Genomic DNA, 27,910 nt, shown 5'->3' with positions numbered 1-27,910 from the left:
TCTCAGTGACCTGTGTATGGAGGCGGTAGGAGCACAACACCATTGCAGCCTGCATTGTTTGCACAATATTACTCTCACTCACAATGTACCAGCCATTGAAGGAGAGGATAAATACGGGAATCGTGTACTGTAATACTCTATTTGAACATACAGTGTTCTCTAGCGAAAAATCCATGTTTTGTGATTTAAAAGCGAACTCATCCTTTGCAGTAGGATCAAAATGATCCTGGTATTATGTAGAAGTGATCCTAAATATGTTTGTGTTTGAAATGGATACATTACCTACTTGCAAAAGAAACGAAGGAAGAAAACAAGAGTACAGAAAGTGCAAAGCGACAGGAAGTTATACAGACTCCCTTTGGATCATTATGCTGGCTTTAATAATAAAGAAATAAAAATGGGTATTATTGTTAGTAATTGTAGTTTTATCTTGAGGTTAGTGTTTTTTTGATAACACTACTTAAACAGCACAATTATGCCGAGGTGGGAAGTAAATAGTAACACGATAAACATTTATAATGACTTTGCCCAACAGAAAGCGAATATGATCATTTCCAAAGATTCCTAAATACTGTCTTTTAATTCTGTGCATCCAAAGACATGTCATTAAGTTTTAATAATGAAGCTACTGTTTCAGTTTCAGTTTTCTGTCTCGGCAGTTTGTCAGTCTCAGACTCCTGCGACAAATGACATAAAACAGGAAAATATTTGTGTTAACCAGATTCTGCCTTTTATTGCAACTGTGGTCTGCACAGAGACTGCTGAGCATCACAGATCAGAGAAGCTGCTGCCAGAGTGCGCTGCGGAACAGTGAGGGAGCAGAGGGTTCCGGGTTCTAGAAGGGACTCTCCACATCTCCCATCTCCATGACGACAGTCTTTAGCTGCGAGTAATACTCCACGGTTACCGTGCCGTTCTCTCTTCCGAAACCTGCGAAGGGAGCAGGGGTCAACGGCAGGGTACAACCTTCTTAAAAAAGAGAGGCTCTTTAAACCTACAGGTCCTTAACACTGGAATCCCGCTATTACCTGGGTCTCCATTCCCACCTGTGTAATTTACTACCACCTGTTTAAAATAATAATACTACTTAGTGACCACTAGGGGTCAGTATTTCCCCATCTCCTGTGAAGCTGGAGCATGCTTGTGCTGCCTGTACCTGACATCTTGTATCCCCCGAAGGGCACCTCCACGGGGCTGGCATTGTAGGTGTTCACGAAGCAGGTCCCTGCCTGGAGCTTGGCAGCCATGCGGTGAGCGCGGGACACATCCCTGCAGGGAGAGAGAGGGGAAGGAGAGAGAGAGGTGTTCTGTCATCTGTGATTCAGAAGCATCTTCTAAATCAATGAACAAAACTGCTCTTTCTGAGATCAACACCACCACAAGAGGTGGTGCAACTCATTTCTAACATCCCTGTGCAGCATTTCCTTGCCCAGCCAGGACAAAGAATAAACAGACAAATGCCCTCACCACAGAGATGGAAATAAGACTCCCTACAGAGCAGTTTGATCCATTCCGGGTTTTACAATGAGTTTAATAAGACACACCTGATCTTGTTACCTATACACTGTGGCTAATCAAGCTCCTAGTAAAATCTGGAATGGGTGAAACTATTATGCAACAGGAGTCTTACTTCCATCCCCGACTTGTGAAGTTGCAAGCAGTTTTAAACATAATTAAGTTGTCCGTAACCTTAGGTCCCTCCCCCCCCCCCCGCCCGACCAGGACCCAGGCTAGCCCGCTTGAGGCCCCCAGCGAGCCCGGGCGTTGAGGCGCGCTGGGCGAGCCCGGGCGTTGAGGCGCGCTGGGCGAGCCCGGGCTTTGAGGCGCGCTGGGCGAGCCCGGGCATTGAGGCGCGCTGGGCGAGCCCGGGCAGTGTGGTACCTGGTGAAGACACCGGAGGCCAGTCCGAAGGTGGTGTTGTTGGCTCTCTGCAGGACCTCCTCCTCAGTGTCAAAGGGCAGGACCGACATCACGGGGCCGAAGATCTCCTCTTTTACACAAGTCATCTCGTCGGTGCAGTTACCTGTGGGGGGCGAGGAGCGGAACCATGGGTTAGGAGGCTTCTTCAGAGAGCACTGCAACGAGGACGGATACCAACAGGCGGGGTTACGCACTCAGGACGCAGGGGGACATGAAGTACCCGTTCTTCAGTTTGGGATCTTCAGACACATATGGCTCCCCTCCACACAGCACCGTGGCCCCCTGAGAACAGACGCAGCCACAATGTCAGCAAAGGAGAGGCAATACGGGTTACAATACACTTAACCAAGCAATAGAGCTATGACCACAGGGCATGCTGACTGAGCTTATCAGGAAGGTAAGAGCAGAACCCAGACTCCCTCACAACACTGTCCCGAAGGTCCTCACTAGTGCAAATTAATATGAATGTGGCTTCATGTTATCTTACTGTTAGATAACTGCCTCTCTGTCTGTGTCTCTTTTCTTTCTCTTACCTGCTGCTTGGCCTGCCGCACGAAGCCCAGCACTCTGTCCAGGTGGGGCTTGCTGATCAGAGCCCCCATGCGCGTGCCTTCCTCCAGGGGGTCTCCGACCTTGATGCCGCGGGTCTTCTTCACCACCTCCTCCAGGAAGGGCTCCAGGATATCCCTCTGAACGAACACCCGCGTCCCGTTACAGCAGACCTGGGGTAGACAGGACCATCACACAGGGGCCTGAGAGACTGCAGTCCCACACACACACACACACACTGACACAATCAGTACTGACAAAACTATTGGAATGCAGCATAACATGCACACACAAATCTGAAGCACACGTGTCCCAGGCACACACACACACACCATCATCACACGCCTATTTTTTGAGGGTCTTTAATATACATTTTTTCACAATGAATATATAAGTGCCCATGTTAAATATTAAAACAGGACACTAAATAGTTTCCTTTGTGTTCTAAGGTCATAAAAATAGGAAATGGATTGAATGGCAGCAGCTACCATTCCAATCAAGTCGTTACCTCGCCCTGGGAGAGGAAGTTGGCCATAAGCGCGCCATTCACTGCGTTCTCCAGGCTGCAGTCTGAGAAGATGATCAGAGGAGACTTCCCACCCAGCTCCAGAGTGACCGGCTTCACGCGCTTCGCAGACATCTCCATGATCTGAGGAGACACAGCACAGACAGCACTGGGCATCACCGCTCACTGCACAGAGAACAGAGACCACTGAGCATCACCTCTCACTGCACAGAGAACAGAGAGCACTGAGCATCACCACTCACTGCACAGAGAACAGAGAGCACTGAGCATCACCGCTCACTGCACAGAGAACAGAGAGCACTGAGCATCACCTCTCACTGCACAGAGAACAGAGAGCACTGAGCATCACCTCTCACTGCACAGAGAAGAGAGAGCACTGAGCATCACCGCTCACTGCACTGAGAACAGAGAGCACTGAGCATCACCGCTCACTGCACAGAGAACAGAGAGCACGGCACAGAGAGCACTGTATCTCCCTTGCAGCATGGGAATCGATACGCCATCACCCACCTCAGTGGACCTCAACTGGGGAGGGGGCGCCTCCTATCAGACTGGAAGGGGACATCCTGTGACAAACAGACTAATCATTCAATAATGCTTTCATCTGCAACACATCTTTGAATGTTAAATTCTTCTGCTGGAAAGGAAGTTTAAGGATTTGGGGGCATTATACTGATCCTTGTGCAACCACAACAGTGCAGGAGGGTTACCTTGATGCCAGTTGGCACACTGCCAGTGAAGGACACCTTTGCCACGCCGGGGTGCAGGCACAGAAGGGTACCGGTCTCGGCGCTGCCCTGCACCACGTTGAACAGACCCTCGGGAACGCCTGCCTGAGCGTAGATCTCTGCCAGGATCACTGCTGTCACCGGAGTCATGGGAGAGGGCTTGAACACCATTGCATTGCCTGGAGAGGACAGGAGAGGAGAGGAGAGGAAGGGGAGTCAGTCTCCGGGCGCTGCCCATCTCTGTGCTTTCACAGGCTGTACAGCCACCCTGCACTCCATCAGCTGAGTGCACAGAGCAATCTCAGGATCCCGGCACTCAGCAGCACCACTAGCAATGTGTTTTTAATTAAGACCACTCCATGCTTTACTTTAAAATGAAGACACTCAAAAGGAAAGTAAAGAAATTATGAACGAGCTCACTGCAAAAGACATGGATCCACCAACATCTAATACCTTTTTAAATGCATTTGTTCTTTAATACATTTCATTATTATAAGGGAGTTGGTCATTTGTCACGTGTAATAAAAAAAAAAAAAGACAAACTTGCAGCAATCAATGTTTTATACACAGCCCTGGCTCTAACTGCTACTCAATGCATGGGATGGAAATGAGATTCCTGTTGCATAGCAGTCAGACCCAAACCTGGTTTTGTTAGTTTAAAAAGACACACTTGAGTTGTTACCTATACACACACTCTATTAAATCAAGCTTGTATTAAAGCCTGGAATGGGTGAATCTGCTATGCAACAGGATTCCCATTCCCATCCCTGCAATGAGAGAGCCTCCCTTCCACCCCTGCAGTCCCCAGTTCCGTACCGCAAGCCAGGGCAGGGGCAGACTTCCAGGCAGCGATCTGGAAGGGGTAGTTCCAGGCGCCGATCCCCACACACACCCCCAGAGGCTCCCGACGGGTGTAGGCGAAGGACCCCCCGGGCAGCTGCACATGCTGGCCTGGGGACCAAGGAGACCAAGAGAGGCAAGGTCAGAATCACAGGGTCTGGTTGCACACAACACCTGAAGTCTTATGTTTAAAATATAACACATATGATACAATTTCCCTTCACTAGGGTATCGACTCTTAAATGTGTTGAGCTGCTTTCTGCAACTCCCTTAAACTCAGGGGGAATGTAATTGAAAGTGTTTTATGCAACTGGCCACTGGACTTGAGCAGAAAAACTGGCCCACAACAAACTTCAAACAAAAGTGGCAAGTCATGAAATTCTTTTCCTGTCCTTTGAGCTGTACTAGGACTTCTCATAGTTAAAATCAACATGCTTCACAAAGTTTACAGGTTAATGTTATTCAAGTCTTAAACAATTCAGTGAATATTTGAACGTCAAGTCTTTTCCAAAGCTCAACAGCAGTTCAGGTTCACTTCAGCACCAAAAAGTGCCCTCTTGTGGACAAATTCCTATCCAGAGTATAACAATTCTCTGCTTATCACCCCCATTACCAGCCAGGGTCCCGGCAATGCCAGCGTAGTACTCGAAGCACTGCCCCCTTACCAGCCATGGGTGCCAGCGTAGTACTCGAAGCACTGCCCCCTTACCAGCCAGGGTCCCGGCAATGCCAGCGTAGTACTCGAAGCACTGCCCCCTTACCAGCCAGGGTCCCGGCGATGCCAGCGTAGTACTCGAAGCACTGCCCCCTTACCAGCTAGGGTCCCGGCGATGCCAGCGTAGTACTCGAAGCACTGCCCCCTTACCAGCCAGGGTCCCGGCGATGCCAGCGTAGTACTCGAAGCACTGCCCCCTTACCAGCCAGGGTCCCGGCGATGCCAGCGTAGTACTCGAAGCACTGCCCCCTTACCAGCTAGGGTCCCGGCGATGCCAGCGTAGTACTCGAAGCACTGCCCCCTTACCAGCTAGGGTCCCGGCGATGCCAGCGTAGTACTCGAAGCACTGCCCCCTTACCAGCTAGGGTCCCGGCGATGCCAGCGTAGTACTCGAAGCACTGCCCCCTTACCAGCCAGGGTCCCGGCGATGCCAGCGTAGTACTCGAAGCACTGCCCCCTTAGCGTAGTACTCGAAGCACTGCCCCCTTACCAGCTAGGGTCCCGGCGATGCCAGCGTAGTACTCGAAGCACTGCCCCCTTACCAGCCAGGGTCCCGGCGATGCCAGCGTAGTACTCGAAGCACTGCCCCCTTACCAGCCAGGGTCCCGGCGATGCCAGCGTAGTACTCGAAGCACTGCCCCCTTACCAGCCAGGGTCCCGGCGATGCCAGCGTAGTACTCGAAGCACTGCCCCCTTACCAGCCAGGGTCCCGGCGATGCCAGCGTAGTACTCGAAGCACTGCCCCCTTACCAGCCAGGGTCCCGGCGATGCCAGCGTAGTACTCGAAGCACTGCCCCCTTACCAGCCAGGGTCCCGGCGATGCCAGCGTAGTACTCGAAGCACTGCCCCCTTACCAGCCAGGGTCCCGGCGATGCCAGCGTAGTACTCGAAGCACTGCCCCCTTACCAGCCAGGGTCCCGGCGATGCCAGCGTAGTACTCGAAGCACTGCCCCCTTACCAGCTAGGGTCCCGGCGATGCCAGCGTAGTACTCGATGCACTGCCAGGCGATGTCGATGTCAATCCTAGCCTCGAAGATGGACTTGCCGTTGTTGATGACCTCCATGTTAGCAATCTCCTCTCTCTGCTCCTGCCTCACCCAAAACAAAAAAACAGCTTTCACAGGAAGAGCCAGTCAGTGTACCACACAGGAGGAAGATGACACTGGCAGTGAAGGAGGAACTATCAGGAACATTTCTACTTTACTTACTTTCTTACAGTTCTAAGACACATTTGCCTGTTTACTTTCAAGTTTCACCATTTATTTTATGATTGCGTCTTCTCAGAGAAAAAGCAAGCTACAGTAGCACAGTAGAATTAAGAACTGGAGCCTACACCCTTGCATTGTTGTAAGCTTGACGACACTTTCTTTTTCTCTGTATCTCGTGTGATCGTACCCGGATGATCCTGGCTGCCTCCAGCATCACACGACCCCTCTCCATCCCAGACATCTGGCTCCATTTCTGGAAAGCGGACTGGGCACTCTGCACAGCCTGCTCCACCTCGGCAGGACCACAAGGGAACATCTCACAGAGCACGCGGCCTGGGAGACACAGAGAGAGACTCGGAACTGCACATCTCACAGAGCACGCAGCCTGGGAGACAGACAGAGAGAGACTTGGAACGGCACATCTAAGCAACTGGCTTCTCACTTCATTCACCTGAACGGAGAGGCAAGGGCTGGAGGCAAAGCTCAAACCATACGGTTCAAAGGTTCTGCAGTAAACAGGCAGGTCAGCTGCTAGGAAGAGATTCATTGCACACACAGTTTACCTTTATATGAGGGCTCCGCTCCACCCCCCTCCCCCGCCTCCTCTTTTAAAGTCATCCATAAACAAATCACATGAACACAAGATGGCAGCATGTATTAGGTCAAGTTGAAGGGTACAGTTCCATTTTGCCCGAGGGGTTAACACTTAAAATATGAAGTCGGTAGCTCACACAGTGTAAGATTGGTGACGCTTTAGAGGCAGCGTGGCAAAACAAGTTTGAATTAAAACCACTGCCTGATGAACTGTCAGATTGAAAATTAATTTACACCCGAGACTTACACGTGGTCAAATCTGCAAGTACACTTATAAGTGACGAAGCAAGGAAAATGTACTAAATCACTAATGCTGTACTACATTTACAAAAAAATACTATCCCCAAAATACAATACCGGTATGTTATTTTGCAGAGGAGGTCACGCTTAGCTTAAAAAAAAAAATTACCGGTAGCGGGCTCATACACCGGTTCACTCGGTCTAGCATCCTTCGTAGAAGGCTTCACTCTCCCCCCGCACCAGAAGTTCAGCGGCTCCTTCAACTGCAGCGTCCCGGTGCAGGCGCTCCTGATAGCGGTAGAAGGAAGAAGGCGAGTTCGCAGGATCTCAAGTCCGGCCTGGGCCGCTGAGCAGCTCTGTTGCAACATCTTGGGTGGTGGTCAAAGTACGAATCAAAGCACAGCTATAGAAAGCATTGCAATTTAAAATCATTAGAACACGTCAAAAGCAATACTGTTTTTAATGCAACCATAATAAAAAAAAAAAAAAAAAAAAACACGACCAAATACTGATTTTAAAAATAATATTTCCCAATATATACATGTTATATACGAACATAATTTATCATGTGAGATTATTTAATTTCCTAACTACCGCGCGTCACTTTATAACGATGCTGTAAAACATGTAAGCTACAGCAAATCGAGGTGTAATGCCTATACAAAAACAAACAAACAAAAAAAAAACTTGTTGCTCTATTTGCAAGGATCCGTAAAATCCTTGCTTGAGTTTTGAAAACCAGCGCAGTTACTTGCACTAACCCGTAGCTATCTACTCGGCAAACAAATGCAAATTACGTTTGCATTTTATTTACATGTATTTACAACAACGATGCATGTATCAATCCAGCGCTGGAATGCCCTCACCTTCTCGTTCCTGCAACGGTCTGACTTTTGTTCAAGTATATATTAAAGAAATGGCTGTTTTGCACTTTACACTGCAAAAAACGATCTGCGTTGAGGGGTCGTTTTCAAAGTTCTAGTATTTTACAAAGAGTAAATTTATTTAAAAAACAAAAAACTGTACTAACATAACCTCTTGCTTCGCTAAAGTTTACAGTATTGCATAACTGAATATTTTATTAGCTTACCAGACCGATAGCACAGTTTCAAACCAGCTCACGCACACATTACACAAAACATGCTGCTTCTCCGTCCCAGGAAAGTTGTGAGTTTGTTGAGCACCCCTAGGATTTTTGTGACGCATAAGTGTGGCGCAACATGCTTCCATAGTCCAGACATACCAACAGTCCCTATATGGTCGGGACAGTCCTGATTTTCTAGAAATTGTCCCGCGTCCCGATGCATAAGAAGAAAGTCCCCATATTTATACATGGAAAATTTCACAGCTTCACTATGTCTGTGTTTAGTGCCATGCTGGTCGTGTGGTGTTGAGGGGGTACGTCTGTTATTATATGAAAGAATGCGCCAAGAGGACTTTGCCGACCTTCCTTTGACATTTTTTTGGTTTGGTTTTATTTTCGTGCTGCATAAATCTCATACAGCACTGTACTCTGTACTCTGTACTCTGTACTCTGTACTCCTAACTCCCCTCACCCGAGGGCTGTCACTGCGTCCGCTAAATAGCCCGGTGCTAATGCGTCTCGTTGGGTTTGCGCGTGTTGGGTAATTTGCATTGATGTTAAGCCGCAATGCAATTTAAATTTTGCAGCTGCAGCTGTTTGCACTGCGACTAACCTTACATCGGCTCCACAATGTATTTATTGCGCAAATTGCATAGCTCAGATAACTCAAGTTATACACAGCAAAGTAGCGTAATTACATTACTTTTCAGTGCAACAAATGTCCCGCTAGTTATAAATACAAGTACATTCTTAAGATTGCAATTCAGTAAAATCCTGTTGCCCTAAAGTATATTTTATGCAAGTTTGGCTAATGCGAAGTCTTGTTAATTCGTAAAAAAATAAAAAAGGGTAAGGTTCCTTATTGCTATAAAGTTCAGGAGAAGCTACAGTACGGAATGCATGTTCAACACCCTCTAAACACACAGACACCTCTGGCTCTGAAGTGAAACAGCTTAGAAGACTTCCATTCACAGTCAAAATACTGAACACTCACTTAAAACAAAATTAAACGTTTATATAACAAATTAGTGCACCGAACAGATCTCCAGCTGTCAGGAAAAAACGCTGTTTTCGGAAGAAGTCCAACCAGAAGGGGGCGCTGCAAGAACAGCATTGTATCTTAAGTTTCCCTGGGAACCCACTTTGACCAAGTTATCCTGCATATAAAACATGTACAGAAATGATATTATCAGAGGAAATGGAGCAGACAGACAAGGAAGACTTTCAGGTCTTATTTTAATTAGCATTTCATGCACGTATACAGTACCATGTGCAACAAAACTTACTGTAATACATGGGTGCAAAAGGGTAAACTGGATTAAAACTGAGTCCAACATCTGCACATTTTCCCATCACTGTGGCAGGCAGTGGGCTCAAAGGTTAGATCAGCATACACAAAGCATGAGCACCATCCTTCCAAAGCAAAGCTCCAGCCCTGCTACATACTGCATGGCTTTAACATTTCTCTGCAAAACTGGGTACAGGCAAGATCCCCACTGTGAAAACTAACAGGGGATCCATTAATAAATACTACCATCACTTACATGTTTTAAATGTACTGCATTTAATGATTTTTAAAGAATCACTTGTGTGTGTGTGATGTATTACCCTGTGTTTGTGTGAGCGAGCGACAGTGTGATGTATTACCATGGGTAAATTCATTAACCCTCTTTAAAAATGCATTGTTGAAATGGCAGAGGTGTAGAAAGACGGGCCATCTGAGAATCTGAATAGTGAGTATGAGATTTAAAAATCGACCTAAGCCTAAATTGAAAGAACGTAGCAGTTTTCTGCCCAGGTAAAGAGCATGGGGTCTGCACGTTTGCCGCTAAAACTTTAACAACTACAAAGTAATTTTAAAACAAACAAATAATAATGATGATAAAAAAACACAACACCCTGCTCCAGGTGATCACTGGCACAGATGGAAATGTTTTCTTTTCTCATACACTCAGCCGTGGCACTACTTCAGTGGTGCCACGCTCACGCTGGTCTGGGAGTGCCCAGTCCTGGGCCCGGAGGGAGGGGGAAGGCTCAGGAGAACTTGGCTGCCTGTGGAGGGGGTCCCAAGAAGCCGCCCGCCTGTTTAGTGGCGGCCCGGGATGGAGCGAGACCCAGCATCTTCTGGATGTTCTGCTCAAAACAAAAGTGAGGAAACAAAACCGCTGAGCAATGAGGAGAATCGGTCCCTTTAACACAAACTGAAATCAATTAGCAGATCTTCACCCCCCCCCCCCATCCCCTCCTTCGAAAAGAACCTGCTGCAGGAATAAGGTCACCCCCCCTCCTTGCAGTATCCTGCCCTTGTCTTTCCGGGTAAACGGGCTGTGGTTTTCACAGTGCCGCTCTGCTAACCACACTCTGTCAGCGCTGTCCACAATGAAACAGCCCTTCTCATTCTAGAAGTGGATTCACAGGAACATTCACCTGCTCTGAGAACCAGCAGGGACTACTGTATGCACCACTGAAAACACAATTCACTATTCTGCATCAGTACTGTTAAACCAAATGTGTTTCATTAAAAAAAAACAAAAAATAAAAAAAACACACAACTTGGGGAAAATCAATACAAGCTGGTTGCTCATGTTCCATGTTACTGTAAACTTAAGACACGAGTTGTAAAAAAAAATCTGAAATTTTGGACTTTCACAGTCTTAAAGAAAACTACACTAATCTAATTCTTACAGTTGAATTTAAGTTAGCATATTGTAGAAACAAACCTAAGATTGCACAGCTTTCAATAAGCTCTGTGGATAGCTGGGGACAGCGTGGTGTGTCCGTGCATTAGAAACAGAGTGCTGCGCTCCTCCCTACCTGTCTGATGGACATGGTGCAGAGAATGTACAAGAAGATGAAGGAGCAGTCTGTGTAGTCGTCCCCCAGTAGGTTTCGGTGAGACAGTCCCTGGATGTAGGACAGGGGGACGAAGGGAAGCTTGGCAACCACGCGGCCATCAAATCTGCAGGCAAGAGCAGAGGTAACAACGCAGAGCAACGACCCTTATAGTAGAGCCATGGGAACTGGCCAGCACCTGATCTCAGAACTCAGTGAGGTCTGGGGATTCCGGAATCTTGCATTCTCATGTTCCACTGCCTCCCTTGCTGACCACATGCTCCAATCAGCAGGGGAAGTTGCTTATCTAGAATGTATGCAAGTATTCTATTGGTTCACGCTGCTCATCTCCCAACACTGGTTCAACCTATAGGAACTGGTCTAACCACAACTTTAATTTCAGTCTGACAGCAATATTCAGAAACACTGAGTGGTAATGCTGATGTAAGTAGACCCCAACAAAGAAAAAGTGAAGTGGTAAAGACGGTTTAACCTCACATGCGATAGCAGATTGGGTTTCTTTCTTAGCCCATAAGGACAAACTGCACACCCATTCTCAACAGTATAATGGAAGCAGCCCTCTCTGTGTACAGCCAGCGCTGCATACTCACATGGAATTGAACATTCCCATCAGTGCAGTAAAGCAGAACCCAATGGCAAACATGGACTTCATTCGCACCTGCAACCAGAGACCGGTCAATGACAAATTGGGATGCTAGCAGGAAGTGTGGTCTAGGGGTTACAACAGAGTCTAGTAAAACAGGCTTGTGTAATTGTGTAATTGTTAGGAATCAAAATTTGGTAAACAGATTAAAAAAGAGCCTACACTTACCATGGACAGATCTCGATTGTTACTCTTCAATTTCTCCTCTTGTCTCTCTGTAAAGAACAACACACTGTTGCTGCATTATTACAATGAAACGATACCCATGAGTCAGCCCTTGCAAGGAACTACTTTCCCCACTTTGAGAGACGAATACAAGAAACAAAATGCATCCAAAATCAAAAGTAAGCAGAAATAAAAAGCCCATTCCACATCTCCATTGCTATCCGAGCACACGCATGCCCTCCACAGTTTACAGTGTTCAGTATTATAGTTTGAGTAGCGAGGGTGCTACTCCAGGGGTGATCCAGGGACAGCGCATTCCTTGTGTGTGATTCATAGCGTTAGGGAGAGGAAGGGACAGCTTTACCAATCTTCTTCTTCTGTTGTTTCCCTGCAGATTCTGTGATGGTCTCCTTCTTCTTCTCCACTGAAACAGGGCAAACAAAATCAAAAATCATTCCAAGCGGCTTAAAAATCAAAAAGCGCTACTGTAATAAAACAAGAGACACATTGCAAACTGGATTCATGCTACACACTGCACGTTACATGCACTCACATTTTTTACTCTGCTTTTCAACTTCAGCCTTCAGCCTTTTGTACTTGTCAGTTCTGTAGACGAGCACCCACGTTATACCTGAGCAGGGGAGATGAAAAAACATATTAACAACAACAACAATACTACTAATACATTCAGAACTCTTCAATTCCGTTTGCAAATCCTTTTTTAAATCAGTTCCCTTTTAATTAATCCCAATTCCAAGACTTGCAATTGATTAAAAGGGAAAAGCACCAGCTATACCAGGGCTAGTACTGGTCCTCGTAACTACCTGAAATAACGAACACAGCCCCGAGACAGACAGTGCAGGCAGGCTGCCCATGCGACTCACCTTCAGCTAACAAAGCCGTGCAAACCGAGATGAACACGATCAGAGTGGTATCGGCAAACATCGTCGTCATCTTGCTCGTTTGCTGTTTTACGTGCTTTTTCTCGTACAATATTTTGAAAAGAAGTGTGATTGACAGCAGCCAGACTCTCCACCGACATGGGAGGACCTCGAATTGATTCGTCAGCACTGACAGACACCACAGAGTCCGGAAATAACGAAGAACGGCTTTTCCTCCGTGACAAGCAGTGGCCTTGTGGGATACGATCAGGCCTCCAGCCCCTTTCACAATGCAAACTTTTTTTTCCCTTTCAGCCAGAATCAAAACGTGTGGCTCTGTCGATTTATATACAGATCTGTAAAGTGTGACAGACGCGCTCACCTTAACACAGAGGTGCAAATGCAATGACGCGTGGATCTACTGAAGAGGGCACGCCCACCCCCACGGTATCTGTGGCAGGGACATGCACCCCCAGCGGCGGGTCGTGAGATTACATTGGCTTTAGGCACCCTGCGCCCCTTGTGGTCATGGAGGTGATTGAACAACATTGATCTCCTATTAGGAGATCAAGCCAAAGCTTTAGTTATTCATTACACCCTTAGTAATCTTGAGCGGTAACACACAATTTAATAATATAATATAAGTAATACAGTATAAGCATAGAGAAGCATTGTAAAGCACAGAGAGGTCTGGTAAAGCATAGGGAAGCATTGTAAAGCACAGAGAGGTCTGGTAAAGCATAGGGAAGCATTGTAAAGCACAGAGAGGTCTGGTAAAGCATAGGGAAGCATTGTAAAGCACAGAGAGGTCTGGTAAAGCATAGGGAAGCATTGTAAAGCACAGAGAGGTCTGGTAAAGCATAGGGAAGCATTGTAAAGCACAGAGAGGTCTGGTAAAGCATAGGGAAGCATTGTAAAGCACAGAGAGGTCTGGTAAAGCATAGGGAAGCATTGTAAAGCACAGAGAGGTCTGGTAAAGCATAGGGAAGCATTGTAAAGCACAGAGAGGTCTGGTAAAGCATAGAGAAGCATTGTAAAGCACAGAGAGGTCTGGTAAAGCATAGGGAAGCATTGTAAAGCACAGAGAGGTCTGGTAAAGCACAGGGAAGCATTGTAAAGCACAGAGAGGTCTGGTAAAGCATAGGGAAGCATTGTAAAGCACAGAGAGGTCTGGTAAAGCATAGGGAAGCATTGTAAAGCACAGAGAGGTCTGAAAGCACAGGGAAGCATTGTAAAGCACAGAGAGGTCTGGTAAAGCATAGGGAAGCATTGTAAAGCACAGAGAGGTCTGGTAAAGCATAGGGAAGCATTGTAAAGCACAGAGAGGTCTGGTAAAGCATAGGGAAGCATTGTAAAGCACAGAGAGGTCTGGTAAAGCACAGGGAAGCATTGTAAAGCACAGAGAGGTCTGGTAAAGCATAGGGAAGCATTGTAAAGCACAGAGAGGTCTGGTAAAGCATAGGGAAGCATTGTAAAGCACAGAGAGGTCTGGTAAAGCACAGGGAAGCATTGTAAAGCACAGAGAGGTCTGGTAAAGCATAGGGAAGCATTGTAAAGCACAGAGAGGTGTGGTAAAGCATAGGGAAGCATTGTAAAGCAAAGAGAGGTCTGGTAAAGCATAGGGAAGCATTGTAAAGCACAGAGAGGTCTGGTAAAGCATAGGGAAGCATTGTAAAGCACAGAGAGGTGTGGTAAAGCATAGGGAAGCATTGTAAAGCACAGAGAGGTCTGGTAAAGCATAGGGAAGCATTGTAAAGCACAGAGAGGTCTGGTAAAGCATAGGGAAGCATTGTAAAGCACAGAGAGGTCTGGTAAAGCATAGTGAAGCATTGTAAAGCACAGAGAGGTCTCAAAGCACAGGGAAGCATCCTAAAGGACAGAGAGGTATGGTAAAGCATAGGCAAGCATTGTAAAGCACAGGGAAGCATTGTAAAGCACAGAGAGGTCTGGTAAAGCACAGGGAAGCTTCGTAAAGCACAGAGAGGTCTGGTAAAGCACAGGGAAGCTGTGTAAAGCACAGAGAGGTCTGGTAAAGCACAGGGAAGCATTGTAAAGCACAGAGAGGTCTGGTAAAGCATAGGCAAGCATTGTAAAGCACAGGGAAGCTGTGTAAAGCACAGAGAGGTCTGGTAAAGCACAGGGAAGCATTGTAAAGCACAGAGAGGTCTGGTAAAGCACAGGGAAGCTATGTAAAGCACAGAGAGGTCTGGTAAAGCATTATAAAAAATAAAAAAAAAATGGCAAAGTATTAAAACATCTCGAAATTTAAAGATGCAAAGTTAAAGTTGAGGATGTTGAGTTGGATGAATTGCAGGAATGCTCCTGCAGCAACAAGCTACCGCAGAAAGTACAACTGATTTTGAGAGAAGGACAAACGAGGAAGGAAAAGCAGACATGTGAAGTGTAAGTTTCGCACAGCAGCAAGCTTATTAGATTCTGTTGCTAATACAGGGAGCAATAGTACAGCATGTTAAAAAACATGATAAAGAAGACTATGACAAATGCAGAGATACACAACTGAGGTGTGTTTCATTTAGGGCGCTATCATTATGAAGAACTAGCAAAGGACCAAAAGATAGGATCAGATTTTTTATTATGTTACATGTATGTTAAAACAAATACTAACAGTTCAGAAATATATCAAATAGGTTTTGCATTATTATTACTATTAGGCGTAGTGATTAAATAACAGGGTAGCTTAACCGTGTGGGATGTTTCATTAATTAAATTTGCAATGTTTAATTAAGCACACCTGTGCCTAATTAGAGACAGTTAAGTGAGAACTGCTGCTGGTTTTTGAATTTGACACGGGGAATAAAGTAGAACGGAAGGGTTACGGATGTTGGTTTGTTTTGAGGGCGGAGTACAGCGATTAGATAGATAGATAGATAGATAGATAGATAGATAGATATCGCAATGTGTGTAAGGCGTTGTTTGTGTTAGAAGCGGCTTTTGGAATGCATCCAGGCTCCAGCACAGCACCACATACCAGGCGAGGGACGGCGAGAGATTGAATACATCGAGGAGGAGGAGGAGCTGCACGACAAAACCCCCTCCGAGCGATTCATCCTGCACAGAGCAAGCATGGCAGGCGACAGCGAGCAGCGGCTGCAAGACCATGCGGAAAACGACCAGGCTAACAGACAGCCGTTCCTCATCGGAGTCGCGGGAGGCACTGCTAGCGGCAAGGTAGATTGTTTGTTTATTTAGCTGAAATGTTTAAGTGTACTGTGTTTTAATTTTTGTTTTAAGAAATGGTCCTCCTGACGCTGTGTGGTGATGATGGTCGTGCTGTACGTGCAGCTGAGACCGCGTGTCTGAGAGGAGAGCGCAGAGACTGATCTCATCGATTTCATCAGCAGTGCTTTCTAATGCTAACGGGACGTTTTATTATTATTGTTAATTACAGTATATTCAAATAACCAAGCTTGTTTCCTTTCAAAGGCAACAAACAAGAGTCTCAATCAAACGTTAAAAATATACTTTCTTGGCTGTTTAATGGTAAGGCCATAGCTTTTATATTGCATTAAAACGTATATATTCCGTGTTATATTGTCTTTCATTTGCGTACCGGTACTTGCCCCATTATAGCCAACAGTAATTTTGAAATACTGACTGAAGTTAATAAAACACAAACCAAAATAGGAGTGTGTGAGTGTGTTTCGTTGTTTGTTTTGACACTGGCTTGCGCTGTGTGTGTGTTTATTGGTTTTTGTTTATTGTATTTATTTTTAAATTATTTGCTAGCAGTCGCTTTTCGGTAACAGGAGAGGTTTTAATTGTATTTGAGTACGTCATTGACAGAAATGTGTGCTCTCTGTCCTGCGATGAATGAGCCACGCCAGCGAACACGGATGTTGCGTTTAAACAGCATTGTGCTGTCGTGTGCTTTGCACAGTTTCAGCATTGCGGTCGGGTTATTGTAGCGCAGTCTTTGTTTGTGGTAATGCCAGTGCGTGTGGTGATAAACAATATTTAACCAGTTTTATTAACTGCATTTGAAAATGATTATGGGAGGGGGTTGTTTGGTATTATGAAGTTTCCTCCAAGATGGCTCGGCCCAAGACAGGCAGCCAGGCGGATTTGTACCCGTCTGTTTGAGGTCTAGTACCACCGTTATAATGGTACGTGTACTGTTTAGTGCGGCTCCTGTGAAGAGTTGCTGGAGGCAGTTCTGGGGATGCACAGAACTGTTATGCATCAGCAAACGCAATGCAGTTTGCGTGTCCGTGTACGCAACACGAACACAGTCACATTTCATTAGTGAATTCTCACTAGAGAAGAACAATGGAAGCTACATATTGAAGGAAAACGGAGTCCCTGTAGGGCATCACTGAACTGCAGTTCCAGGTTAACTGACGAATCTCTACAGCTGAAGTGTTAAGAGAAGGGGCATCGCACTGGGCCCATATTTCAAGTGTTTGGATTGCGGTTTTATTTAATGTCTGAAGGATTGTATTTTTGTTTTTTTTGTTTAAGGAATGGGAAAGAGAATTCTGTTCTTCCAGGTGTTTGCTGCCTTGGTTACACTGAACCTGTTATTCTCCATGTCTATAACATGAAGACGCCACGCCAAAACATGTCGTGTCTTTGTAACCACATGGAAGATAACGACTGCTCAGTATTGCTAATGTGATCTATATTCCCACGGAGGGCCAACACATCTTTTGCTGTAGTTTTATTAAAGAAAGAAGTAAACGATCCCAGAGCAGACTGAGCAGCGTGCCCCTCCTGTTCATTCCAGCGGCAGTGCTGCAAGGGGTTAGTCATGCCTTGTGCTTTTGAGTGGAGATAGTTAGTGTCCCCCCCCCAAGCGCCCAGTCACTGTCTTTACCATGCAAGCACTGAAAACAAGTAGGATAATCTTTCTGTCAATGTCCTGAATACCGAAGATTTATCACAGCTAGTGTTTTAACTAATGTAAGCAGAACAAACCGACAGGACAGGTTTGTGAAGAATTACTGGCAGATAAAAACATGCATAAGAGTAGTTTGTTAATAAAACAATATCCTTGCTGCTGTTCATTGCAGTGTCCTAACCTGTGTCCACAGTGCATAGTGCAGTCATTATTTTTGCCTGCTGGTGGGGACAGTCAGACAGAGTACAAATACTGCAGTCTAGCTTCTTTCTTCCCGCCTCTCTCAATACAGTGGAAGTGCAGACACTCGGCTCAGCACTGGCAGGAGAACTGATGATTGGACTAGACTGCATGAAGAGGGCCAAGTGCTGAGTGTGACTGCGATTAGACAGGAGCGTTGGCACAGAATACTGATGTAGCTCTAGATAAGACTGGAGGATCAGAAGTCTGGGGCTACACACCTGTGAGAGAGGGCACAGTTTGAGCGGTTTGATCTCGTTAATGTCGATTGTTTAACACCTGTGGCCTCATTCCGTTGGAACATGTAGGCACGTGGGGGGTTGGACCCCAGCTGTCTGTTTAAACGTCTTGCATGCTTACTGAAGCATTCCTGCCTTCCCATGGCCACTTGGCAGCCTCTGTACAGCAGTACTGCAGTTTTTTTTTTCCCCCTCCTCCAGCCCCCATGCTTCACATTAACAGTATTGGTGTATAGCGTCTGAATGCGTTATCTCGATCTCTCTCTGTGTGTCATTGCTAACAGAGTAATAACACTTTGTTCCCGTCACAATGAAAGTCCTTTCGTGCATTGTTTGTTTCTGCCCTGTTTACGATCCCTGTCTCCTCTTTACTGTACACATCCTGTGCACTCCTAACAATGTCCTGCTTGCTTTGCATGCAAAGCTTGATGTGGAAGAACACGGTTACCTGGAATCCGAGTTGGACAGCTGTAGAGCCTTGCAGACCGGGGTGAGGGTCTGTCCAATTATTTCTGAAAAGCACCCTGGAGCACCTCATAGTCCTCTCACACCCTTCTCTGGTGAAGATCTGAATACATCCATTTTTATCAGATTTTAAGATTTGTCTTCATTCTAAACTCTTGGGTGTGTCCTCAGACCCTGCCCCTTCCTCTTCCTAGTTCTGTGATACCCCATACCTCTGCGGCAGTCTTTACCTGCTCTTTAAGCAGCTGACTCTGCTCCAGTCCTCTCCCGTATTTAAGTCGGTAGGGATTTGAAGGTTAACAGGACGTGCTGTGAGATCCCTCAATATTCAAAACTTGTTTCCTGTGCTCTCGGGTGGGCTGGTTGTTCCTGCTTCTTTTCAGTAATGTACCTGATTCTGAGGACTGTGTGCAGGGCTAGTGTGTGTTTCAACCCCTGGGTTCATGTTTTCATCACTGTAGATGTGGACAGGGCATAGAGATGCCGCTGCTCTGATGGGTTCGTATACAGTAGTTTCACTTCTACATTTTCTAGTCAAATGTTCTGAAGTTAGGCGGAAGTGATACAACATGGTAATGTTCCCGTGTCTGTCTTGCAGCTGTTTTTGTGTTCGTTGTGTGTTTTTTTTTTTATGGGGGCCATGTGGCAGCTGGGCATAGCTCCCTGTATTTCAGTAACGGCCATGTGTACTCGCTCTTATTATTAAACTGGGAGATGTTTCCAGAGCTTACTTTGAAACAACGCTTTTATTTTGGTGTGAAGGCCTCTCTTCTCTCTTGGTTTACCTATGCAGGAGTTGGCTGGCACAGACTACAGAAATACTTCCACTGCGCAATATTTGCATTGCTATGAGAAGGTAGTTCACTCTAGTTATGTAAACATGTTGGTATGTTACTTGTGGGAGCCTGGATTTGTAGCGATTTACAAGACGGTTGGTTCAAGCAAAGTACATGGGAACTACTGCAGACTCGAGCATTGCTACAGCTGTCACTGAAACTTGTGCGAAGGCAACCTTTTCAAAGAGGAATCATTTTAATGGCAACACACTCTGGACAAGAATTTAACCACAACTGTGCTGATCTGTCTTGGCCATTTTTTATATCATTCCAATGAATTTCTTTCTTTCCAGCATTCATTGCAAACATCACAGGGTATTTTCTAATGCTGAATTGCAGTTTCTTTTCTTTGGGGGGGGGGGATTGAAAGAGGAAGTCTAATGCAATCAGTTTGGAGTTTTGTTTTGAAGGCTCATCCTCCCCATATAAATAGCAGCTTGCCAGTATTTTGGGAATACAGGTGTGCAGGATGTCTGACTGGTTGTGCTTGAAGCCTAGTTGTGGTGTTTGTACTCATACAGGACCCAGCCCAGTGTGATGGAGAACTATGTGTTTATGATGCTTGCATTTCATTACAACTTCCAGTTGTAATGAAACTCTGCAACATTATTTATTGGTGCAAGTTATTTTACCCTGCAGGGCAGTATTCTGGTCTATACCTCACGTTAAATTGTATTGTTTTGATCTCAGTTGGAGCCGTGGTGTTTAGATATGACTGTTGTGAAGATGCAGTTTCCCCATCTCTCTCTCTCTCTCTCTCTCTCTCTCCAGTCGTCAGTGTGTGGGAAAATCATGGAGCTGCTGGGTCAGAATGAGATTGACCACCACCAGAGACAGGTGGCCATCCTGAGCCAGGACAGCTTCTACAAGGTGCTGACCGCAGAGCAGAAGGCCAAGGCTCTCAAGGGCCAGTTCAACTTCGATCACCCAGGTAAGGGGGCGCAAGACAGAGGGCCAGTCCTCCAGACCCCATGGAGGCCTGTGGAGTGTGCTGTCGAGGGCTGGAGTCCAGCATCCCGGTGTGTTGGTTAGAGCTGCACAGAGTATTCAGATCAAGCTCTCCACAAACAAGGAGCACTGGTGTTGATGGGGCTAGTTTTCCATTCATAGTGAAGAAACAGCAGCTTGGGTTTGTGTGGATTACTGTTCCACAGTCTTAAGAAAAGCAGCAGTCATTGCAAATCAAAGCAGTTTTTTCCTTACTTTCTTCACTTTGAATGGTAAGGTGGCCCAATCGACAGTGACCCTCACTTGATCGTTGGCACCTGATTTCTGTGGAGGGCTGAATCGGAAGAATATGCAGCACTAGTATTAATGCAGGTCCCCCCCCCCCCCCCCCCCCCCTGGTGGTGCTGCTCAGCCCTGTGCAGTGTTGAGAAAAGGTGCTTTTCTCTCCTGCCCAGATGCTTTTGACAACGAGTTGATTCTGAAGACCCTCCGAGAAATCGTGGAGGGGAAAACAGTTCAGATCCCAGTGTATGACTTCGTCACCCATTCCAGGTCAGCCAAATATCCAGTTATGAATGCATTAACTGTCAACTTGCAATGTGACATGCTTGTGTGGTACCAGTTACCTGGTTCCATTGCCTCTGGCAGTGTGATAGTTAGTTAACCCATCTCTTCCTACGCTCTGCTCTTTCTCCTCCTCCGTGCTGGGGGGCGCTGTAGGAAGGAGGAGACAGTGACTGTGTACCCAGCTGACGTGGTTCTGTTCGAGGGGATCCTGATGTTTTACTCCCAGGAGATCCGGGACCTGTTTCAGATGAAGCTCTTCGTAGACACGGACGCAGACACCCGGCTCTCCAGGAGAGGTACAGAGCCGGGACAGGAGGGGGTGCACCATCCCTAACCCTCCCCTCTGCACTCCAGCAAACACATAAGAACAGATACAGGGAAAAGCATCTCCATTGCAAATATTTTTTCCACAGAACACAACATGCAGGGAGCCTATAGTGATATTCCAACATGGAAGTAGCTTTTTTTTTTTTTAAATACAATCGCATGTTAGGTGTGATGACACTGTCACGATATGCAGGTCACCTATACAAGGTGTATCATGATACCTGTGGTGGTCCTCCTGGTGGACAATGTATATGATGCATGAGTGGCCATTTAATGATGGCCCAGTGTGTTGAGGAGGAGAAGAGTAGATTCAGGAACTGTTTGTTCTACTGTAAGTGTGCTTTTTGGTCTTGTATCACGATACGAAAGACGCATACCTCTTTACTAAACTTTATATAAAGAAGGTATTGTGATTCATTGATACAGTGGCTCGTTCACTATACTGTTATACTGTAGCGGCTGCAGTGCCCGGGTCACGCTGAACTGTTCCGCTTTGTGTGTCGCAGTGCTCCGGGACATTAGTGAGCGAGCCAGAGATCTGGAGCAGGTCCTCGCTCAGTACATCACCTTCGTCAAGCCTGCCTTTGAGGAGTTCTGTCTGCCAGTGAGTACCAACTGTCCCTCCCTCTCCTTCGCTGCCTCTGTCTATACAGTGTGCAGGGAAATAGGGGCTCCTGAACTGCTGCAAACATTTAAACCAAGGCCTCAATACCGTCTTCTCCAAGGGGAGCTGCTGATGTTTACTCCAACTAAAACTATTAACTTCATTGTGAATTTCTTCAACTATTTGATATTCAACAATCTTAAAATGCACGACGTTTAAGTCAGTTTCTTGATGGCACATCTTGAACCAGGTGCTCTGCATGGGCACTTGCTTTGAGTTGGTATACCGGTGATTTGTGTTGCTGAGTCAGTTTGATTATGAGCTACAGATCATGTCACTGAAGCTCTGAGGATATGAATGCTGATTGTGTTCCTGACTTTGCTGCAGGGGATGGCTGAATCACTCTTAATCCTGTTGTGGTTGAAGCAGTAACATGGGACAGGCTCTCCTATTCTCCACCTATCTTAATAAGGTGCTTGCTTTCTACCAGCAGTGTAGGACTGCAGCCAACATCTGCTTCCTCCTATTAAACCTAGTTGTAACCTGTCCTTGCAAATCCCCTTCCTGCTCTGGGGGTGTTGAAACCACCCAGATCATTGTACCAGCACTATTGTAGCTGTTAAGCAGATCATTTAAAACCTGAATTGTTGACCAGTCTTTGAAACCGCAGTGTGAAGGGGCTTGCTGGAGTCTCCTGCAGTTTAACAGCTTGCTTGTCTGCTAGCTTTCATTTGTTCTCTCGGATGGTAGAGCACTTTGAGGGAGTTGAGCTTCTTTGAGTCCGTATTGTAAGACACTCCTGCTGCTGCTCCCTGTGCAGTTCAGACACGCCTGAAAGGCATGAGAAAAGCAAACCAGCCCTTTTCCTGCAAGCACACACCAGGGAGGCTTGCTGTAGTCCTCCCACCTCAGGCTTTATCTTAGATGTGTTAAACGTGATCATTTTAAGCTAAGTCTCCATCTTCATTGTGCACTAGCCAACAATCCTGACATTGGACTCCAATCAGACCGCTTTGATCTCGATCTGGTGTTGGTGGGATTGAACAGGACTGATTGAGATCACTTTTAACTTGGTCCCAGTAGCAGGTGGAAACATGCCGTTTACTTGACGTGTCGCCCTAGTATGTTTGTGCCCAGGTGGTATACCTTTTACGCTGCGTTATATTGTGTTTTGCCTGCATTCTTCTTTTTTCTAAAGTATCCTATGACTTTTGATTCCAGACAAAGAAGTACGCTGACGTCATCATCCCACGAGGAGCTGATAACCTTGGTAAGCGACCAATTCTTTATATCAGTCTGCTTAACGGGCTTAACCCTGTCAGCGCTGGGGTCTGCAATAAAAATCGTCCAGTCTTTTTGCCAGGATTTCAGGGAAGCTATGAAATATTATGAGGAAGTCTGTCTGCAGGCAGATTGCTTCTTTCTTGTCCTTTTGTGAGGTCGGGTTCTCAACACGACCCCCCTCATCTTTCTAATTGATTTTAGTGTGACGGTAGCTTTTAACGGCTGCTGTCTGGTATGAGGCATGTTCCTTGTTCTCATGTCTGTGTAGTGCGCACCAGTGACAAGTTCATTGTCTGTCTTCTTCTTCTCATCCCCCCCCCCCCAAAATCAGTCGCCATAAACTTGATCGTGCAGCACATCCAGGACATTTTGAACGGGGGGCTGACGAAACGACAGAATGGCTGTTTAAATGGCTACAGCACCCCCCTCAAGAGACAGCCATCGGAGTCCAGCAGCCGGCCGCACTGACCCTGCCCCCTTCCTGGAACGAGAGAGAACAAGGGAAGTGTTTAGTTGTGTATATACTGCCAGTCAGCCGCACTGTATTTAATGAGAAAACAAAGCCAACACACATCAATGCCTTTTTTTTTTTTTTTTTTTTTTTTTGGTGTGTGTGTTTGTACTATAAACTTAATGCTTGAAGGAAGTTCTTATTCTGGGACTCGGCTGCAGGTCTTTGGGTAAAGCTCCTCCTGTTTTTTTCGGTTGGGTTACTGTAAAAAAAAAAAAAAAAAAAAAAAAAAAAAAATGCAACATGGTGGCGTTTTGATAGAATCGCCTGTTCAATATTGAGGCGTACGGTAAATGGTGTTTGCATTAGGGGTCTCTTTAGGCAGTGCAGTTTCCATGAATGCAAAACAACTGGACTAAAAGCAGTGCTAAAATCCCTCCTTTGCATTTGAGACAACCAGGCTGTTTCTATTATCTAAAAGAAGAAAAAAAAGGTTTCACCATGAGCACTAATGCAGCTGGAATTCTTTCTGTACGTTCTCCAGGGCTGTGCTAGCCTGTCTTGCTTTATTTATTTTTTTAATTGTTTTGATCATGGCTGATTTGCGTAGAATGAATTTGCTGTTGGCTGTGGTCATCTAATGAGAAGAGACCTTGTTTAAAAACCTGCATTTAACTAATAAATATATAATATTTTACTTTCTCCTGGACCTGCTTGGTCAGTGCAATACAAAACACCTCCCTTCCTCTGTATGGTTGTCCTTGATTCCTGAACCTGTTTGAGCCGCATGAAACAAACCAGAACCCCTGCTGAAAGTTCTGCATGCTGATTAGCCTTTACCTAGATTTCAGTGCTCCTGTACAATCTGGTCGGCTCTTCATGCCACCCCCGAGTGTAAATGAAACACAGGAGGCCTGTTTCTGTGGGGACCATTGGTTCCCTAACACCCAGATGAAATGTGGAGCTGCTAGGTCCTGCCAGGCTTCTGGCAGGCACCCCACTGCTTGATCTGCTGCTTCTCTCCACAGTTTAATAAATAAAATATTTCTGTACTGTATTAAATTGAGATGGGGATGACTTGTGGAATTCTTTGCCATTGTATTCCTGGCCAGAGGTTGGCCAAAACCCTTCTAAGGAAGCCCTCCTGCTATTTGTCCCATTCCATGTTGCGTCTGTTGGGTTGGAGCGCGCACACCCTCCTACGTTGGTGGAACACCTTGTTCGTTATATAGCCAAAAGCTTCCGAAAGGAACATTTGTTTTTAAAATGGAAATTAACAGTCTTTCTTAATGTTGTTGTAAGATGGGCTGGGCCAGTCCCAGGGTAGTCCAGGATCAGTGCTGTTGCACACTGGTACGTGGAGACCTACTCTGTGCCTCACAGATCAGGGTGCGTTTCTGGGATTCATGCTGAGCAAGTTGTATGAAAGCAGGCACGTTTTCAATGCAGCGTAAGGGAGAGCCCGAGTTCGGTGGAGGAGTCCTCGGCTGAACTGATCCCAGGGGGTTCCTCCTGGCCACTGACCCCTGAGCCTTTTGTCTCCTTGAATATGAATATACTTTGTAATACCCTGCCTTGCACCCACAGAGAGCGAGAGCGCCTACAGACCACGCTCGTACGCACACACACACAGAGCCTAGACAGTGCCTGCTCCAGTGTCCTGGAATATGAATATACTGTGTAATACCCTACCCTGCACACACAGAGAGAGAGAGAGAGAGAGAGAGAGAGAGAGAGAGAGCGCGCGCGCTTACAGACCATGGATGAATATACTGTGTAATACCCTGCCCTAGAGAGAGAGAGAGAGAGAGAGAGAGAGAGAGCGCGCCTACAGACCACGCTCGCACGCACACACACAGAGCCTAGACAGTGCCTTCTCCTGTGTCCTGGAATATGAATATACTGTGTAATACCCTGCCCTAGAGAGAGACCATACAGACACACAGAGCCTACAGAGAGTGCACCTGACTTCTAAGATGAACAACTGTGAATCTAATAAAGGCTGTCCTCCTTGATTCTCACATAGATGCAGTGGTGGATTTTTTTTTTTTTTTTTAATCCCTGGTGTTTTCCAATAGTTGCCAGCCAATTCAGAATCCAAGGTTGCAGTGCATATCAAGGTGTGTGTGTGTGTATTTCATATACAAATATTACACAGTATGTTGCCATTATATAAATGGTTATTCCACAGTGTTTACTATTACTGTACTTCTATACTACTTAAAAAAAATACTGCAATAAAACCTTGTGGTTCTTTAACACGTCTATCTTAATAGGCAGTGGTACACTGTCCTGTACAAACAGTTTAGAAATAAATGCAGTATTTGTGTGTGTGTTTATATATATATATATACACACACAGCCACACATTCCTGTGTGTACCTTTTATATTGACTCCTGTAAATGTGTGTACAGATGTAAGTCTATTGATTTTCCATGGAGAAGTGGCTGCTTTACAGCGTGTATTGGGAATGGTGTGGGACTGGGGTCCAGTTCACAGCCCAGCAGCTGCTTCTGATCAGCACTAACTCAGACTGTCTCATTACCATCCTGCACCCTCTCCTCTATCCAGGGCTGCCTTACCCTGGGTGTGCTTGTTCAACGTCTTCTGGTTAATCCTATTAAAGGAATCCTCCACTGTGTCCACTGCTGCTCTCTCTGAGGAATCCTTTTCCAGACCCTGAGTTGACTATGTGTGTGTGTGTGTGTGTGGGTGTGTCAGCGAGCCCTCCACGTGGCATGGTCATGAGGACCACAGCACCCTGCTAAACCAGAGGGAAGGGGGGTTACTAGCTCCTCCTCAAACTGCACAGGTCACCGGGAGCAGGGAAGGGGTCAAACTCCACTGAGCCAAAGGTAAGAACACTGCATGCGTTGTCCCAAACCTTAGTGCTCACGTGGAATGGGTCAGAGGGGAATGCATTCAGCGTTTTTATGCAACTTCGACTCTGTATGTGTGGCATTAGACCCATCGGGATTAGTCTATACTGTAGCTGTCCCTGTATAGAACCGGTGAATGCGTTCACCTGCTATGGTGGCGCCCCCTGCAAATTGTGTCCCTCGAGCTGGGAAGTGCATTTTGAAGTAATAAGTGGGATATCGGATGGGGATTGGTAGAGCTGCAGTGTGTTCAGAAGGAGCTGCTGTGGACAGTCCTCGGAAGAGCTTGGTAGCAGAGCGCTCTGCAGAAATGCGTTTCTGTACCCACTCTACTGCGGGCTTGCTGAAGTGTTACCTCGTATTACCTTGATCTGGATAGTTAGTCAGGTGAGCATGTCTTCACAGGCATGCCAAGTGTTGGTCTGTGCCTTGTCTTCATGCTATCTGCATCATTTAACCCCTTACCCATGTATTATACTGTAAATGATCACTGATGTTTGAGAATGGCACATGCAGGGAGCAAAACTGTACCATGTTGTGTAATTATAAAATAAAGATTTTCTATGAATGCCTTGGAGTCTTATTTGTTTGCGTGTACTGTGCGGGGTGTCCCAGTGGAAGTGCTGCATTCTTACATGGTGTTGGACACTCTAGCCCTCTGGTAGAATGGTGGCAATGTTAACTCCTTCTCCTGCACACTAGAATGGTGGTAATGTTAATTCCTTCTCCTGCACACTAGAATGGTGGTAATGTTAACTCCTTCTCCTGCACACTAGAATGGTGGCTGTTAACCCTTCTCCTGCACACTAGAATGGTGGTAATGTTAACTCCTTCTCCTGCACACTAGAATGGTGGCAATGTTAACTCCTTCTCCTGCACACTAGAATGGTGGCAATGTTAACTCCTTCTCCTGCACACTAGAATGGTGGCGATGTTAACTCCTTCTCCTGCACACTAGAATGGTGGTAATGTTAATTCCTTCTCCTGCACACTAGAATGGTGGCGATGTTAACTCCTTCTCCTGCACACTAGAATGGTGGTAATGTTAATTCCTTCTCCTGCACACTAGAGTGGTGTGTGTATCACTATGAGATGTAATAAATAAAGATGATATTGTTTTAGAGGGACGATTAACTTAATCTGCAATGTGGGTGAAATTAGCAAAATGACACAAGTAGGCCTACATACAGTAGGCATGGAGAAAAATGTGTCAGTAACTTAGTTTATTTCTGCAAATATGCACTCTGGTAGTTTTTATATTAACG

The 27,910-nt window shown here is 46.1% G+C and overlaps 3 protein-coding genes across 4 annotated transcripts; 1 reads left to right on the top strand and 2 right to left on the bottom strand.

Moving 5' to 3' along the window:
• Nucleotides 1-707: 707 nt before the first annotated feature.
• On the bottom strand, nt 708-8,292 carry LOC121326944 (4-trimethylaminobutyraldehyde dehydrogenase A-like). The gene is made up of 12 exons (XM_041270605.1): nt 8,187-8,292; nt 7,490-7,723; nt 6,674-6,819; nt 6,237-6,366; nt 4,540-4,674; nt 3,706-3,902; nt 2,978-3,118; nt 2,454-2,642; nt 2,115-2,202; nt 1,882-2,023; nt 1,157-1,269; nt 708-930 (listed from the first exon to the last, which is right to left on the bottom strand). Exons 2-12 carry the CDS (start codon nt 7,686-7,688, stop codon nt 836-838), a joined length of 1,575 nt encoding a protein of 524 aa, XP_041126539.1. The 5' UTR covers nt 7,689-7,723; nt 8,187-8,292; the 3' UTR covers nt 708-835.
• Nucleotides 8,293-9,623: 1,331 nt separating this feature from the next.
• Nucleotides 9,624-13,340, bottom strand: LOC121327436 (calcium load-activated calcium channel). The gene is made up of 7 exons (XM_041271508.1): nt 12,950-13,340; nt 12,619-12,696; nt 12,430-12,489; nt 12,069-12,115; nt 11,848-11,915; nt 11,219-11,363; nt 9,624-10,537 (listed from the first exon to the last, which is right to left on the bottom strand). Exons 1-7 carry the CDS (start codon nt 13,017-13,019, stop codon nt 10,439-10,441), a joined length of 567 nt encoding a protein of 188 aa, XP_041127442.1. The 5' UTR covers nt 13,020-13,340; the 3' UTR covers nt 9,624-10,438.
• A 2,623-nt stretch (nt 13,341-15,963) lies between these two features.
• Nucleotides 15,964-27,210, top strand: LOC121326914 (uridine-cytidine kinase 2-A). 2 transcript variants are annotated; one of them, XM_041270563.1, is made up of 7 exons: nt 15,964-16,135; nt 20,356-20,515; nt 20,988-21,084; nt 21,253-21,395; nt 21,933-22,030; nt 23,252-23,300; nt 23,646-27,210. In XM_041270563.1, the coding sequence occupies exons 1-7, from the start codon at nt 16,031-16,033 to the stop codon at nt 23,780-23,782; spliced, it is 789 nt and encodes a 262-aa protein (XP_041126497.1). In that variant the 5' UTR covers nt 15,964-16,030; the 3' UTR covers nt 23,783-27,210. The 2 variants fall into 2 exon arrangements, with proteins under 2 accessions (XP_041126497.1, XP_041126496.1); XM_041270562.1 differs by lacking the exon at nt 15,964-16,135 and adding an exon at nt 16,354-16,447.
• The last annotated feature ends 700 nt before the right edge of the window (nt 27,211-27,910 follow it).

Source organism: Polyodon spathula, chromosome 14 (genome assembly GCF_017654505.1).
Source record: "Polyodon spathula isolate WHYD16114869_AA chromosome 14, ASM1765450v1, whole genome shotgun sequence".
Classification (NCBI taxonomy): Eukaryota; Metazoa; Chordata; class Actinopteri; order Acipenseriformes; family Polyodontidae; genus Polyodon; species Polyodon spathula.
This window is presented reverse-complemented; position numbering and strand designations above follow the sequence as displayed.

What these genes read in the sequence shown, in the direction of transcription:
- LOC121326944 (XM_041270605.1), bottom strand. Translation starts at nt 7,688, where the DNA reads ATGTTGCAACAGAGCTGCTCAGCGGCCCAGGCCGGACTTGAGATCCTG. An exon ending in TGCCCCTGCCCTGGCTTGCG is followed by an intron (nt 3,903 to 4,539) that starts GTACGGAACTGG and finishes TGTCCTCTCCAG; the next exon opens with GCAATGCAATGGTGTTCAAG. An exon ending in GTGTGCCAACTGGCATCAAG is followed by an intron (nt 3,119 to 3,705) that starts GTAACCCTCCTG and finishes GTGTCTCCTCAG; the next exon opens with ATCATGGAGATGTCTGCGAA.
- LOC121327436 (XM_041271508.1), bottom strand. Translation starts at nt 13,019, where the DNA reads ATGACGACGATGTTTGCCGATACCACTCTGATCGTGTTCATCTCGGTT. An exon ending in CACGGCTTTGTTAGCTGAAG is followed by an intron (nt 12,697 to 12,949) that starts GTGAGTCGCATG and finishes TCCCCTGCTCAG; the next exon opens with GTATAACGTGGGTGCTCGTC. An exon ending in ACAACAGAAGAAGAAGATTG is followed by an intron (nt 12,116 to 12,429) that starts GTAAAGCTGTCC and finishes TGTTCTTTACAG; the next exon opens with AGAGACAAGAGGAGAAATTG.
- LOC121326914 (XM_041270563.1), top strand. Translation starts at nt 16,031, where the DNA reads ATGGCAGGCGACAGCGAGCAGCGGCTGCAAGACCATGCGGAAAACGAC. An exon ending in CACCCGGCTCTCCAGGAGAG is followed by an intron (nt 21,396 to 21,932) that starts GTACAGAGCCGG and finishes TGTGTGTCGCAG; the next exon opens with TGCTCCGGGACATTAGTGAG. An exon ending in ACGAGGAGCTGATAACCTTG is followed by an intron (nt 23,301 to 23,645) that starts GTAAGCGACCAA and finishes CCCCAAAATCAG; the next exon opens with TCGCCATAAACTTGATCGTG.